Raw genomic sequence first — 16,628 nt, 5'->3', positions numbered from 1 at the left:
GATTCTATGATTCTATGTTCAAGCCTCTGCAGGCAGTCAGTGCTACAGTTCTGTATGGTGAGGGTGGAGCCAACCCCCTCCCTCCCTACCCCATCTACTGCTGCAAAAAAAAATTCCAGGTGCTTGTCCCAGGTATTAGAGGAGGTACTTCTGTTGGAAAGCTACTGCTTTACTGTGCTGCTGCTTGCCTGCCATCCTCCCCTGTGGCCAGTGGTGGTAGGCAAGCTTAATGAGGAGGCTGCAGGAGAACCAGCTCCTGCTAATGGGCAGCATCCATTTGACACTGCAGGGATGCTGAAGTTCAGGATGTTGAGGCCATGTGTGTAAGTCCGTGACTTAGTGAGGAGCAGTAAATGTCTACTGCATGATTTTATTTTATTTTTAATTGGGAAATATTTTGACATTGATTTGTTACTCTGAAAAGAGTGTTTTCTACCATCATTTCAGTCATTCAGCTTCTCTCAAGGAAGCAACAGTTTAGTTTTTTCACTACCTTGCCGGAGGAAATCCTTCCGTGAAACTGGCTCCACTGGGTTTACAACAGACTGAAGGTATGACCTCAATTTTCTGATGACTTTGCATTATCTTACTAGGAAGAGAATGACAGCGATTAGCAATATGCCTGCAAACCAGAAACATTAGAAGACTGTGGGATTTGCCATGTAAAAGGTCTCTAGTTCTTGAAGTGGTCATGGCTTTGCAATAATTGCTAGTAGATTTTTTTTTAATTCCATGATAACCTGTAGATAACTTCGCAAAATCATTTGGTCCTTACTGTGCTTTCTCTTATCCTATCTTCTCCCTGCCAAAACTAAACAAAAAAATAGTAAAAAATATTTCAGCAGTGGCCAAGAGTGCTCTGAGGGAGCTGTGCTGTAGAAGGTAGTATCAGTGACCTCCTGGCACAGTTCTGAGCGTGGCACACAATAGTGCTCCTCATTGTGTTTATCTCCTTTACAAAATGTAGCCCCTCAGCTCACAGGAGGAAATATTAAGCCTTGCTTCAAAACCAAGTCCCTGTTTCTGGCAAAAAGCAGAAGTATGTAAATACAGGAAGATGCATTTAGCACTCAGACTCCTGTGGGAATTTAATTGAGGACAAGGAATAAGCATTGAAGCCAGTCATAATTTCTGTATTTGGAAGATGGAAATTAGGGGTAATAAATTTAAGTAATGGTTAGAGGTTTTTTTTCCCCACACAACTTACATAAGAATTATTTGTTTTGCAAACCATTACATTTAGAGAGAGGTATAATAGTCCCCTTCAGTAGCAGAGTGAAACCGAAGCTCCTGTGTGTGAGATTGGGGTGCCTGCAGCTGCTTAGTTTCTGGTGTGTGCTTTCAGGTGTGGAAACGCATTGTGTCTTTGCTTGTCTTTTGCCTTATGGACAGAAGATGTGCTTTCTCTAGACAGAAGGGTTCTCCCTACAGTGCCCTGATGTGTTCAGTGTGTTCAGATGTAGTTCGTCAGGAGTGCTCAATTTCTGGCAGACCCAGAAGTGGTTTGTAAGGGAAGCTGGCTAAACATCCTGGGCTTTACTCAGTAACTGGAGAAAATCTTAGTTTTGGCTCTTCTGTCTCCAACTGCTACCACAAACTTTCTTAACTATATGCTGACAAAACTGAAGAAATTTCAAATGCTAAGGTTGGTGAATGAATGAAATGTTACAAGGAACTGCAAATTGAGAATTTTCCAGAGAATACCATACGTACACCCTTAGATGTTTTGCTTTCAGCAGATATGAGGATCTCAAGTCCCAGGGTTGTTATTCAGTTAGAGTATAAAACCACTGACTTTTTTTTTTTTTTTTTTGACAGCTGAGAATTCAAATTAGCTTGTCACCAAAACGTTTAGTTGTTCTCCCTCTCAAAAGTCAGCATTAGCCATACTGTCCTTAAACATTTTTTTAATATGAATTAGAAGAGCTAACGCACATGACATTCTTCCCTCCTCCCAAAGGGAATAGTTTGCTAAGTAGATTTCCTTGGGTTTTTTTTTTTTTTTTTAAAGAATCCTTCGCATAACTCACAGGCACTGTAGTGATAGTAGATACATTGTCTAGAATCTCATGAATTTGTTTTTTAGAGAAAACTTCATTGTTCTTACAAGGTAGAACTCAAAATTTTTCCACCTTTGGAAGATGAACATGTTGGCTATTGAAGGCCTGTAGTGGAGCTCTGCCTGTGCTTGCAGTGCTGATTTAGAAGGATATGTGATGTGTTGTTCAGGTATAATGACTATGAAAATGTAATGTAACTGGTGGAGACTAGTAAAGCAGGACATCTTTTTCAGCACCACCTTTATTGCAGGGGGAGGGTAATGAGTGCAGGATTCTCTCTTGAAAATTCGTGTGAATATTTTTACGTGTACATTTTTAATTTGGCTGCTTGTGTCTACAAACCTAATTCAGAGAGTGAGGTCTGATCAGCAAGTAGAAGTTAAGGCAAAACACTGTTCAGTAGCTGCTAAGGTATCTTTGGATTATTCGGTTCCGGACTGGGTGAATGAAAAAGGTGCCATGTAGGTGACTGTTAAATCCCAGCACTTGTGGATTTATATTATCTATTTTAAATAACATAGCTTATTGACCTTTTAATAGAAGAAAAAAAAATACTCACCCTTAGTACATGTTTTGTGTCTTTTATACCTGTCCTAAATAGATTCCAGAATTAAATGACTAAACTAGAAGCCTTTTAGTATGTATCCTACTGATAGAATTACTTACTTATTCTGTTTTATATTGTGATGGTGTTTCTTTGATTTCCAAATAAAATTCATGAAGACTTTAAGTCTTGTGTACTGAGAACACGGGGGAGCTCAGTCCACTGACATGGAAGAAAGTTTGAATGGAACTATACTTCTGTTTTAAATGAAAGATAAATGGTGAAATTTTGACAGAGAACACCAGTTAAAGCAGTCTTAATTTCCAAGCAGCTTTATCCTCCCGTTCAGAGAGGGTTTGTTGATGCTACACAGAAGATAGTCCTACTCTTTTTTTGATCGCAGCAACCAGTTTTTCCTGTCGTTACCAAGATCTGTAGAGCTTCCTCATTTATACATGTATTTTCTATCTTTAAGTAGTCCAAGGGTTAGATCTGGTAATAGACAAAGGTATTGCAATCCATCTCAGTAAATATTTGTACATTTATACCTGATCTCAAATATTTAAATCCCTTTGATAACAACATAGCTTTCAAGAACCTTCTTTACTCCCATCTTATCAATTTTCTCTTCTTCATTCTTTTTTTTTTTTAGTTCCACCTTTTGGCTGTTAGCATGAGTTGGGTATGTTGCTTGAATGGACAGAACTGAAAAAAAAGATATTTTTTTTCTCATATATGAAGGAGAAAAGATTGTCCTTTTTGCAGCTCTTTTAGTATAATGTGTCATGATCGCCTTGCACCCTTCATCAACAAGGAAATGAATTTGTTTTCCCATCGTCATATTCATATGCTTCATGTATAGTTAGTAAGAAATGTCACATGGCTTAAACTTGTAGAAAGTTTGCTGCATGAATGTTTCATGTTTTGGCTGCAAAAATGTATTTCAGATTTCGTGTCTTCAGTCATGGGAAGTGTTTATAATGTTTTGAGATGTCCTTTAATATGAAGTATTTTTTTCAAAGTTTGCTTGACTATCAAAAATAACTAAGACTATTCCATTTTCCACAGTACTTTGGAAGTTTGCTTGTAATATTCTGTGTGGAACTGGCCTGTGGTGTTTGGACCTACGAGCAGGAAATAACGGTGAGTCAGAAAAGGAGGCTGCATTTTTTCGACAGAAGAAAACAAAGATTTCCATTAGCTAGCTGTTTTCTAATTGCCATAGTGTTTATCTTTGTTCATTATTCTGACAGTCTAATTTCAAGTGACTGCCTTTTTTTTAAACAGAGAATTCTCTGGGAAAGCTGTTCTGTCTGGAGGGTCCTATCTAGGTTGCTCCCCCACCCTGTATTTGAGAGCCAAATCCTGCAGGCCCTGATTTAAGGAGTTTATTTGTTTATTCTTGCTTAGGCAGATTCTTATCAAAGGCAGTGGAAGTTTTGAGGATAAGGTATGAACTTCAGACTTAAGTATTTTGAGAGAGGGGACGTGAGAATTTGAGAGGATTTTGCCCAGGAGTTCTTCATGTTTTGAAGAGCTGTAGCTGAGTGTACTGTGTTGTAAACAGACAGTGTATACTTTCAGTAGAGGACTTGTCTGCTGAAATCTTCACACTTCCTCCACAAGCTATCAATGCCAGTTTTAAGCAGAACATGTCTTAGCTATAAAACATTCTTCTGCAAACTTGTGAAGAAGTTTTATCTCTGTCTAGCTTTTATAGCTGTACCAACCTTTAATTTTCAAACTGAAGACATGTAACCATCATGCAAGAAAGTGGGTGAATGTTGAGCAGAAATTAAACTGAAATGTTGCTTTGCTGGCTGCTATATATCCTTACGTCTCATACTCAACCTGGTACATTTTTATGAATAGTGGAACAAGTATTTTCTCTGAGCTGCCAAAATATGCCCTGTATAATGGTCTTTCCAACAGTGAGTCGCTATTAAATTGCAGTAAGATGGGAGGGAGCCTTCTTGGTAGTTATGTGGCACTGGGACCAAAGGAGTTTCTGGCAGATTTGAAGCCTGAAGTTACGTGACAGCACTTTGTGTCAGCATTCATTTCCCTGGCAGTGCAGATTCCAGAGGGGTGTTCTAGTATAGCAACGATTAAGGCTATCACTTTACTTTAAATGTCAGCTTGCATTGATGCATTTTAAAATTGGGAATGCAGACAAGAGGCATGCTTCATCCAACGGGCACAGCTGCCCTCCGCAGGGGTTTTGCCAAGGATGAGAGTTATAACCCAACATCCATCTTTCCACAGAAATCCTGTCAGTAGGAAGCTGCCTAAAAGAACATAGCCTTCAATGCCCTGGTACATGTCTTCTCCAGCCTTCACTGTTCAGTTAGAGAACGGGAAGTTAGGGTGTTTTAGTGTGACCCCCAAGCTTTCGGTTACCTGCTCTGCTACTGACGTCCAAACCTGGGACAGTTTGAAAAAAACTGGCATAGCCCTACCATATATTCAGGCACTGGTGATGCTGCTTCTCTGCAGGAAGAAACACGGCTAGCCCTGCACCCCTTTACCAAAAGAAGCAGCACTGAGTGTGTCACAGTGAACCCAGCTACTTCATGCTCCTCTGGTTCTCTATCCCAGGAATTTGGGTGTATGAACATGAGCAACCAAATAAAACAGAATATAATCTTTTCAGGAACTGCTTTTCTTTTTCTGACTTTTTTTTCTTCGTCTTTTTTATATAGATATCATAGAATCATAGAATGATTAAAATATATATATTTAAAAAAAAATATTTTGTTCCTCATCCCTTGATCTACGGGGTTTGTTTTGTTCTTTTTCCATCTGATTTTCCCTTCTTTTTCCCTTTGTCTTAACACTACTGCTCTCTGTCTGATGAGGCATGCCAAACTCAGGTCTCTTGCTGCTGAGACACGTCAGGAACGTGGCATTCTGGAAGAGTTTTTCAGTGGTTTTTTTTTTTTTTTATACCTGTGCGGGTCACTTCCCTAGAGCATGCTGTTTCCTACTCTACTTGATAAAGATAAGAAGTCTCCTCTTTATATCCATGGGGGTGACTTGATGTCATGTTGATTTCAGAGTAGCATGAAATCTCTCAAGCCCTTGGTGGATTTCAGAGAATCGTGTAGCATTAGTGTAGGTGGGTGGGTGATGTTGTAAAAAAAGGCACTGAGGCATAACCACCTCTGCTGATCCAATAAGGGCTCTCCTTGGCGTGTGGACAAGTTGCTCTAGGAGTCTTTATATAAACAATTTTCCTTCCAGCTCATGTTAGCTCTCAGCATGAAGTGTGCCTCATGACTAATTTATTCCACCCACAAGATGGAAGAGTCAGCATGGGTTCTTGGCTTACTTAGGCATTGGTCAAGCCTAATGATACTCGTTAGAAAAATAATAATAAATAAGTAAAACTTGATGGCAAACCAAGCTTTACAGAACTTATGCTAAAATCACACCAGCGTCCTCTAGTTTTTGTTTGTCTACACATTACAGAAAAGTGTTAGTGTATAGTCAAACAAATGCATCTCCAGATCAGGTATAATTGTGTGCTGCTGTGTGCATAAGCAGACGGAAAGCTAATTAGTAGTTACATCAATGTCATTAGTTTGACATGTTGATATTCTCAGAGAGGTCAGACACAGATTCCAATATCCCTCTTTAGCTCCAGAATTCAAATCATCTTCCTACACTGGGCTTTAGTTTGTTTTGACTTGCTTTAATTTCCTTCTTCACATCTTGATTTTTTTTTTCCCTGCTTTCCACCGTTTCCTTAAAGAAGTTGGATGCCTTGTGTTAAGTCATAACCTTGGACTATATTCAACTCAAGATAATAAAATAGTCCAGCAAATATGAGCTAAATTGCAGCAATATCAAATATTATCCAAATAAAGCAGAGTGCTAACTTCCAGCATGGCAGAAAGACAAATGCATTGAGTCCAAAATGAAATTATTTTGTTACAGTGACCAGTGTAAATGTGCTAGAAATACCGTGATATTGTTTGTAAGTATTTTTAGTACTCTACTGCTAATGTATTTTTCACATGTACAGTTGTGAGTTCAGCACTTTATCGCTTATGCAATAAAAATTCTGTTAAGTGTTAAAATTCTGCTGTGTTAAATTTCTGTGGTATTATTAATATATTCATATTCATGATATATGAAGCCTTACCAGGGTGTCAAAAATGTAATATAACTTAGCAACTTTAAAGAAATATTATCAGATGTTCTTATTTGGATGACAGGGTCAGTCAGGCAGTGATTGTCCCTGTAGTTTTGTAGAGCATCTAACGCAACAAAGAACAGGCTCCTTGGGAAGCATTCTGATCACTTTCCTTAGATAACATGTGTTGCTCTTTGCAGAATGCCCTTAGTGTTGACTCCAAACTGAGCAGGACAGCAAAGTCAGAGCTGCTGGAGGAGCTGGGCTCCCCCATCCTCCCAACGAAAGCTGATATTGCAGTTGTGATTTCTTTCACCATGACTGTTAAGGCTAATGGGAACAAGGCAGAACTCAGCATGAATGGTATGTGTGCCTAGAAGGGCAACTGCAAAGTCTTCAGCTCCTTGTTTTAGTTTGGCACACTGAAATTTGGGCTGCTGAACGGAAGTGAGCTTCTTATCTTGACTCTTGACTGCATTGTATGACAGGTGCCACAGCACTTGCTTCTGTTGTCAGACTAGGACCCTCAGCAATTTGTTAGAAACAATGGAGAGCATCAGCACCTCAATTCTGAGCAGCCAAATTTGAAAGAAAAATGTTTTGAGAACCCTTCTTTCAGAAGCAGAGATTTACAAGGCCTTGAGTGTGTGTAAGAAGAAAGTTCCCAGGGCCTCACTGTCTGTACTTCCTTGTCACTCTTTATGAGCAAGATAGAGAAATTGAGTATATTGAGGATACCTGTGTGCAGGACTCCACACAAAGCCAGAAGGCCACTGAAAAGACACTCAGGGTAGAGCTCATCTCAATTAATTTTTATATTTAAAAGTTAGACTTCTAAATCTAAGTTGGTCACCTTCATGAGTGGATTTGAGTGGATTTGAGGCTTCAGGGAATGATTTATTTGGTCTGTTTAAAATATTTATTTTAAGATGAATTGCCCTCTATGGCTTCCTGTTTCTTTCTGTTAACTAAGACAACACCAGGGAGATACCTGAATGAGGGCAGACAAATGCCATCCTTGATGACTTGGATGGGGCTTGGTACAAGTTTTGTGCCAGGTAAAAAATCTGGTATGATATAATCAAATTATAACTAACTATATCTGAATCTCTCAGAAATGCATCTCCTTTTCCAGTGTACATTAATGCGTAAGCAAAGAATACAAGGAACTTTTTCCTGATAGTTTAATAAAGACTCATAAAGTTTTAATACCATGAAAATAGAAGCACTTGTTTTCCTGTTTTATTTGCGTGCAAAGTTATTTTGGTCATTGCACTGCAAAGATCTCAGAATAGATTGGAAGTTCTGGGTTTGGAGCCACAAGGCAACTGGTCTTTCTGTGAATTGCTTTTCTTTCCTTGCTCCAGGTTCCAGTGCAGTGGTCTGATATGATCACACTGAAAGCCAGGATGACTAATTATGGCCTGCCTAGGTACCAGTGGCTGACCCATGCCTGGAATTTCTTCCAGAGGGAGGTAAGACGACCGTTTATTCCTGAGCTGAAGTAATTTGGTAGATGTTATTTATCTGCTAAAGGAAAAGATTTCTTTTTAAGTGAATAGGTAAATAAGTGCAAGTGCTTTTCATGTGAAACCTTGTGTAGTGAATGGTATCTTTCAACACCATGTGATAGCCAACTCTTGAGCTTTTTTAACCCATAAAGACACTTAAACACACACACACAGAAAAAGAATGTTACTGAATTCAGTTAAATTACTAACACAGTCTCCTTTGCAGTAAGGTTGGGACACAAATATCTTTTAGGATTATTATAACATTTAAGAATATAGTGTACATAAAATTAAAAATCTGCAGGTAAGGTAAAATAATAATTTCTATGTGCTGTTTTAATATTAAATTGTGGACCCCTTCCCGTAGGCTCTCTTGGTTTCCTTTCATGGAGCCATCATGGTTAAGATATGTGTTTAGCTGGAAATGAGTAGAAAAGGAAGTTTCCAAAAAGATGCCAATACTGTCTCTTTGGCTGAGGTTTGAGAAAGTGATCAGGGTTTTTATTTCCTTTGCCTGGGAGGGGGTGGGGAGTGTGTGAGAAACAAACCAAAAAGCGTCTTTGTGTATTGATAGCTTTGCCCTCTAGCCTACTAAAATTCAGAACTGTTTTTCAATAATGAAGTATTATGTTACAAAAACATGAAATTGCCCAAGGTAAAGCCCATTAACTCCAAATATAACTCACGTGCAGGAAGAGAGCTCTTTAAAGGCGTGTCATTGTGCTGCCCTTGCTGAAATGTTGAAATCTATCATTGTTGCACAGATTTCCTGTTTGTTTAAACATTTCCTGGCAGCACTTGGTTAGTCTGTACTTACACTAAAACTTGAAATAAGGAGTGAGGACTAGATGAGGTTAAACACCTCCCCACCCTCCCTGGTGCCCCACTCTGGCTCTGCGAGTGCTCTGTGAAACTGAGTAATTCTTCGTAGGCAGGTAGAGTGTTTGTGTGTGTTCTGTACCTGAGATAATATAAACAAATAGTCTGGATTTCTTTAAATAGTGCAGATACTGTATCTTAGTATAAATGTATAGGTTGATTAAATTGGAGCTGCCTGTTGTCCTCCTGGCTGTTGCAGTGTCATTGTAATGACTGGTTTTAATATGAATATTAGTAATAAAACTTCAGCTATGCCTTCCAGGGGAGAAAAAAATTCCTTTTAGAGGTTAGATTTCCTATATTCCATCTCTGAGTAGAGAAATGATTTGGGGAAAGTTTGAAGTGAACCGAGATGGCTCATTTACAGCTCCGACTGAACTGATGGGCTCTCATTTTTATTGTCTACTCATAACTCAGATAGTGGATGTGTGAGCCTGGGTTGTGCTGTATGTCTGAATGAGCACGATGCTTGGGGACCTTCTTCAGTCAACATTAAATTTGTTTTTTGCTAAAGAAAAAAATTTGTAATTAAAATTTTGTTCCCAAAGATACGGTCTTGATCAGCTTTGTGCTCAGCCTTCTGTGTCTTAACATCTGAGAGAGGTAGGAAATGTGTTTTCCCCTCAGCCCCCTTGCTGGTCTAGTAATCAGTGTTGGGACTGTTCAAAGGAAGATGGTAAGGGTCAGTCAGGAAGGAAGAATTGAGAGGGGAATCAGGTCTGCGAATAAGAACAGGATGTTTAATGTGGTGGTCTTTGCAATTACAATGAGGAGCCAAAGTTTGAGCTTTCCTTAGAAAGTGTTGAGAGGATTTTTGACTAACAAACTGATAAAATCATAGACATTAAAGCTATGATGAAAAATGAAGAAGTGAGATTTGTGAGAAGACTGGCTCTGAAGTGGGCAAGGGGGACAAAAAACCAAGCCTATGGGTCGAAGGAGCCAGGTGGTGACTTAGAAACACTCAAGCTGGTATTGGAGAACATCCAGATGGAAAAAAGCAACATCTTCTTGCTGCAGCAAGTCTTTTTTTCCAGTCATGTCCAGTCCCCATCCAGTACTGAAGAAAATCTAATGTAGCTGCTTCAGCCCTTTTTTACGTCAAAGTATCTAGGAATGTGGTAGGCTGGTCATTTGGCTTTAAATCTCTCTGTGTGCTTTGCAGAGGAGAAGGCAGGTTGTTAGTCCTGGTGGGTTTTATAGCCAATTACGGCTCATCTGCTGTGCAGCCAGGCATCCTACTTTTATGGTTGATTCTGTTGCAGTGTTTATTTTAGTGTGATACCACTTCCTTCCATTTTCCTCCTTTTCTTTCAGCATTTATGATTTCTATAGCTTTTTGCTCACTTTTAAAATATTTTTTCTTTTTTTCTGCATTCAGATAAATCTGCACTTTTTCTCTTGTGGTTTTCAATAGGTGTGTCCATAGCTGTAGCTTTGCAGGTGTAGTCCCTCCCTAGTAAGACCTTAATCATCTTTTTCTACTACTTTCTTCAGCCACAAATATGCTTGTTCATTAGTCACCCTTTTGAAATGAAACTATCCTGTGTTAATTTATTGTAGTGAGGATAGCAGAATTACAGGGTAGGACAATTTCTGTAAAGCATCCTTTGAAGGAGCAGTTGGAATTTAAAGGTCAGACAGTTTCTGAGTTGTTCACTGGTCACTACGTTACATTTTTCACATTCCTTTTCTGTCAAAAGTACAGCACAAGAAGATACATGGAAGCCTTTATAGATGTTTTTGGTCCCACATATTTTGAAAGTTGCTAACAGGAATTTATTTAGCTTCTTTGATGACCTACTTTTCTGAAGAAATATTATCATTGTTGCTGATCTTGGCTAATCCTTCCTTTGCAGTTTAAATGTTGTGGGGTGGTATACTTCACAGACTGGCTGGAAATGACAGAGATGGACTGGCCACCTGACTCCTGTTGTGTCAGAGAGTTCCCAGGATGCTCTAAGCAGGCACATCATGAGGATCTCAGTGACCTTTATCAGGAGGTATGAAGAAAAATGGGAATTTTTCAGCAGGCTTTGTATATTCTTCCTGATCCTGTCATTTTCCAAACTCATTTATTTACAGTGCAGCAGAAAGGTTTGTAGAGTAATTGTGTTTATGGAAAGGGTTTACAGTGTTTAGTTGTGTTTAGTATTAATGCTGAAGCAGGAAAAGCAAGGAAGAAAGAACCCACCCACTCATCCTTACCTAGAAGTGAGATAATGCAGTTTAATGCCTGAGATGTGCTTAAATATTGAGGAATTTGTTTTGCATTGGTTAGACTGGGGTTGAAATTTGCTCCAATAAAAAAAATTAAACATTTGGTTTTGTGTAGTGTATAGTCTTCCCCTTGCCAGATTAAGAGAAATTCTACTGACCTTGTTGTAATGAGGGCTCTGTTGGTACATACAGTGAAGGAAGCTGTTGAGAAGTTCTTTGGAAGAGGAGACCTCTCTTCTTAACAGGGCTCATGCAGGGAAGCAGGTAATTGCTCTACCGTGAGCATGCATAGAAACTTTGTGTGAAAATGATCTTCTCTCACTCTGCTACATCACAGTATGATGATTATTTAAAAAGGAGGAAGAAAAAAAACTCTTAAAACCAGGAGAGGACCTATTTGAACTCAAAGTGGGTAAGGGAGGTGATGATAATGCTGTCATTACTCTTCTTAGGGTGAAAACTGTAAAGACAAGCAAATGTGTTCTCTGTTACAACTCTTTTAACTCTTCTTACAAAAATGCTGTCTAAGGTCACTCTTGTCTGGGGATGGCTTTGCTACCTACCATTTTTTTTTTATGCTAACAGACCTCTGAAGACCTTTAATTGTGCATTCAGTAACATGAGAATGCCCAACAGTCTAGATAGTCCTGTAGCAGTAAACACCATGTCTCAGTCAAGTAGTTAGGAGGATCTGAGAAGAGGTGCATTCTTCATTTGCTTGTTTAAGAGTAATATGGGTTGCATTAGGAAGGAGAACGGGTCTCAGGAGTATGCTTTCAGGTGCTGCAGCATGAACATTTCTTCTGCAGACAGTGCAATTCTGCACAATGGAAGAGCACCCAAAGAACCATTTTATCTTGTCCCAGTCTCTTGATGCTGTTCCAGGCTCTTTTTTACAAGAATCATTTTGAGTGGATTCTGCTCTTAGCAAAAATTTATCTTTGCTTCTCTACTGCAGAATCCATTCCAAAAAGGGACAGGCTATGTTCTGTTCTACTAGCCATAAAAATACTCAGTTGGTCTTTGAAATATGTACAATATTTGGCTGGCAAGATTTTTTTTTTTTTTTTTCCCCACGGTGCTTGCCTGTGGGTTGTCTCACAGGCTCATACAATATACTTGCTAATTTGATTATCAATACCATGCAAAACCAACTTAGACTTGCAAGGCTAATCTGCCTGACTTCTGCTTTGGAGAACTGAGGGAGAAAAGCTTTTTTAGGAAGTGACTCAAAGCAAACTTGCATAGTCTGGTGGTTTGAGAGGGAGTATGATGAGATTAGCTTTGCTAGCCTAAAATTGGCTTATGCAAATGCTTCTCAAGTCCATTCTGGTACTTCAGAAGAATTGTTTTTAGCACTTCAGAAAACTGAAGTTTGGTTTGGCTGGGATTGATAAAATTGTATTGCAGCTATGATGTAGTTTTATGTTGGGACCTCAGAGCTTTCCGTAGTCTAAGTTGGAATCCTTCACAATACAATTTTTGTAGAAAGAAAGGTGGTTTACTTATAGTTCTGCTTGAGAGTATTTTTGGCAGGAATCATGTTTGCCCTGGTGGGCTTTGAAAGCTATTTTTCAAATGTGTTTGTTTCCTTGGGCTGCTTTTATTCTGATGAGCTTCACTTTTGGTGCAGTTCATGGCACAGACTAACCTTAGGCTGTGGTTGCAAGGAAGTGTGTCAGATAATGGTGATGTGACCTCAGAGGTCTGTTGTCATCTGAGGAAAAGGGGAGCTCTGCCCGTCATGTGATTGGGAACCGCAGCCTAGATAAAAAGGTTGGTAGGAATTGATATCTTCAGAAAAATCAAAATTACATGTCAATATTTTTCCTTTTGTTTTCTAGTGTAATTTTGAGTGCACTCAAACTTGGAGTTTACCACAGATTTTTTGAATATGCTGATGGTTTATCTTTTCTGCTCTGAGAGGTGCCTTATTTAAGGTCTGGTCCTTATTCTATGATGTTGCAGTGAACCAGAAGTACATGCTTTGCTTCCATTTTAACACTGAAAATATAAAATGGCCTTTATAATGGATATGAATCAGGCCTTTAATCCAAGCTCTGTAGGAATCTGAAGCTAATTCTTCTGAACGATGACTGCAAAGTTTTATACCATTTTTGAGTTGTCAACAAGAGCTCCCTGTTCAGTGACAAACTTTTACTTTTGCCGAGGAAAGTGTATTTATGTACTCTCTAATTGCAGACTACCAACTATGAATGTGTCACATAAGCAGAAATAAAATGCATGAATGTGAGGATAACAGGGGTGGCTGGATATTTTTCAATTTTGAAACTGATTTTGAATGTGGATTGGAGCAGAACTGTAAGAATATCATTAAATGGAGGGAGGCAGTCTATCTAGATTGGGCATAATTTGTCTCAGTTCTGTGTCTGTGCTGCAGAAGATGTAGACATTAATGTTATTGCTCTCTGTTAATGGATGTTTCCTCTAGGCAGCAAATGAACTGAATTTGAATACTGCTGTGGCTGAGCATTTTTAAATTGTCACCAGCATGTACCTTCATCCCTTAAAATTATCAAAAGTTTTAACATGGAGCCAGTTTATCTGTAAATAATATATATATAAAAACTGGAAAGTGGTATAATTATAACACTGTTTTCTAGCTGAGCAAAAAAAAAGACACCAATTTATTTTTGTTCCTCATCAAGTTCAATTACATTGCTTCTGCTACAGTGTTTTTGTCTTTTCAAATGTCAAAGAATTCCCCATTTACTCCTTTTTCTGTGCCTAAAATGTGTTACTGTTTCAAAAATGACACAGTGAGATGAACAGAGCAAAGACATTGAGATCCTTTAGCTTACTCTGGTACAATTATCATACAGTTCATAAATTTTATTTAGATCTTAAAATTCACACTGCAGTCAACAGATTTTCATTTGTGTGTGAGGCAAGAATTGAGCCTTTCATCAAATACATTCAGGACTGTAGCATTTGAAATTGTTGGCTTTGGGGAATTTCAGTGTGATTGAAAAGTGTTATTTATCAGGTCCTGCCTTCTGATTCTGTCACTTTGATCAATTACTTTCTTTTCATAGAAAAGCTGTAGGAAATATGTGGTAAGGATATAAACACAAAAATGACATTGTGAAGACCGTGCCTATTTTGATGGGTTCTTGATGTCTTCTGGGACCAATGCCTATTGGTGCTTGCTGTGTTATCCCATCCACTTTGTTACTCTGAATTTTCCCTCGGTGGCTCTTTTCCTTTGATTTCTGTGCTATGAAGCTCTGCAAAGTTTAGAATGGAGAGTAACATGGGCCACAGTAGCTACAGGCCCTCTCTTCAACGTTTTATTCTAAGACTAGGAATCATCTTTTCTGAGCAACAAGCATCATAGCTTGTGTTTGCACTGTTACCCAGTAGTTCCCAGAGCCAGTGCCTCCTGGGGGAACCTTGCAGCCTTATCAGGGTTTGGTAGCTTTTCTGAAGCCTTGGACAGTCGTTAATTTGCTACGTAACCAAACTGTGGAGCATGCACTAATGGTTTGGAAAGAGACAAATTTCTGTTTGTGGGAAATATTGTGATATTGTAACATAGTTGACATAATTTCCATCAGATATTTTCTGTGTAAATAACAATTACTATTCTGTAAAATAACAGAGAAGTTTCCCTTGATGCAGGGCAGGTTGCTACAGCTACGCTCATAACAATTTGGGACAATACTGTGCTTTAAGTAGCAAAAGCCCAGCACCAGATAGGAGGCAAAACTGGCTCTTTTTATTATGCCATCACAATAATTGACAGGGACGTTTCAACATTCAGATCAGAAATTAAGCCAGTTAATTTCAAAAATATAATCTATGGGTAGGGCAGGTAGGCAGAGTGTAACTAGCATAAGTGGGTATGCTTTTTGCATGAGGAGATGCTTCTTGTTCAAGAACAAAAAACAGGGATAATGCTACATGTATGTGGTGTTATTACCACTAAGTACTACAGAAAGTTTGTTTGTACCCACTGCGCTCTGGAAATTTGTCAGAAGTCCTCCATTAAAGGTTATTTTGTTCAATGCTCCTTACTCAGGTGATGTCTGGAATGTAATGATTTTTCTGCTCCCTAGGACTTCCTGCAGAACTAATAAATGGGCATATAATGAGTCCAGATAAAACACTATAAAAGGTGGGAAGATACACTGATGAGGTTGTACTGATCTGTAGATCTTCTCTAGGGTATTGTTTTAACTTCAGGTGGTGGTATTATTTGTAGAAAAAGTCTAAAGAGTTTAAAATAATTGACAACCTTGAAGAGCTACAATTTAAGGAAACAAGATGGTGGCTTAATGACTTTTAAACCTTTGCAAAAACAGTTGAGTTTCTTTAAAAGTCAGAGATAGCTGATAGCAAGTTAGATCAACTTTGAGTGATTTCTGAATTGAAGAGTAGCACAGATCTCGTGGAGTTTGTTACATGTGGTAAACTCTCAGTGTATGAGGAAACTTAAATAAGGCGTTATGGAAGCGATTACAAAGTAGGCAAAACAATTTTGAAAGTATTGTTTGAGAGAGAGAAGAGATGAATTGTGGAGATCCAGAAAAGCCAGCACGAGGTAGGATGAGCTAAACCTTGGGAACTGCAAGGCAAATAATATTGACTAATTGTTTTTTAAACCTATTTTTGTTTCACAGGGTTGCGGTAAAAAAATGTACACTTTTTTGAGGGGGACGAAACAATTGCAAGTGCTGAGATTTCTAGGAATCTCTATTGGAGTAACACAGATCCTGGCTATGATCCTCACTATTACTTTGCTGTGGGCTCTGTACTACGACAGAAGGGATCCTGGGGCAGATCAGATCATGGCCCTGAAGAATGATACCTCGCAGCAACTGTCCTGTCATTCCATGGAGCTACTGAAACCAAGCCTGACAAGGATCTTTGAACACACATCCATGGCAAACAGCTTCAATACACACTTTGAAATGGAAGAGCTGTAGGTGGTGCAATGAATCTGACAAGTCACAAAGGGTTATTATTGGCTTTGGTTCTGTTCCATCAGCTGTGACAAATATACCAGTGTTTTTATGTGTCAGAACACACCTAATGAGTAGGAGTGGAGGAGGCCAGCACAGGAAGAAAGATAAGCTGTCCACCTCTTAGCCATGGCCTCAGCCATGTCTAGGTGTTGATTTTGTTTGTTTTTTAAAAGGCACTGGGCACAGTAGTGTTTAACATATTGTCACAAGCTGTGCGGTGGATAAAGCGCTGATTTGTTCGCAGGTAGAGAGAGAGAACCTCTAAGGAAACGTGACGGGAAAGGAGGA

At 38.9% G+C, this 16,628-nt stretch overlaps 1 protein-coding gene across 1 annotated transcript; it reads left to right on the top strand.

The window, feature by feature from the left end:
* Positions 1-3,672: 3,672 nt before the first annotated feature.
* On the top strand, positions 3,673-16,333 carry TSPAN12 (tetraspanin 12; the record flags this gene model as incomplete). Its single annotated transcript, XM_008949891.1, has 4 exons — positions 3,673-3,747; positions 8,110-8,217; positions 10,992-11,135; positions 15,996-16,333. Coding segments are annotated over 4 exons (633 nt in total), but the record flags the coding sequence as incomplete, so codon positions are not given.
* Positions 16,334-16,628: the final 295 nt, after the last annotated feature.

Source organism: Merops nubicus, unplaced genomic scaffold (assembly GCF_000691845.1).
Source record: "Merops nubicus isolate BGI_N331 unplaced genomic scaffold, ASM69184v1 scaffold12461, whole genome shotgun sequence".
Lineage (NCBI taxonomy): Eukaryota > Metazoa > Chordata > Aves > Coraciiformes > Meropidae > Merops > Merops nubicus.
This window is presented reverse-complemented; position numbering and strand designations above follow the sequence as displayed.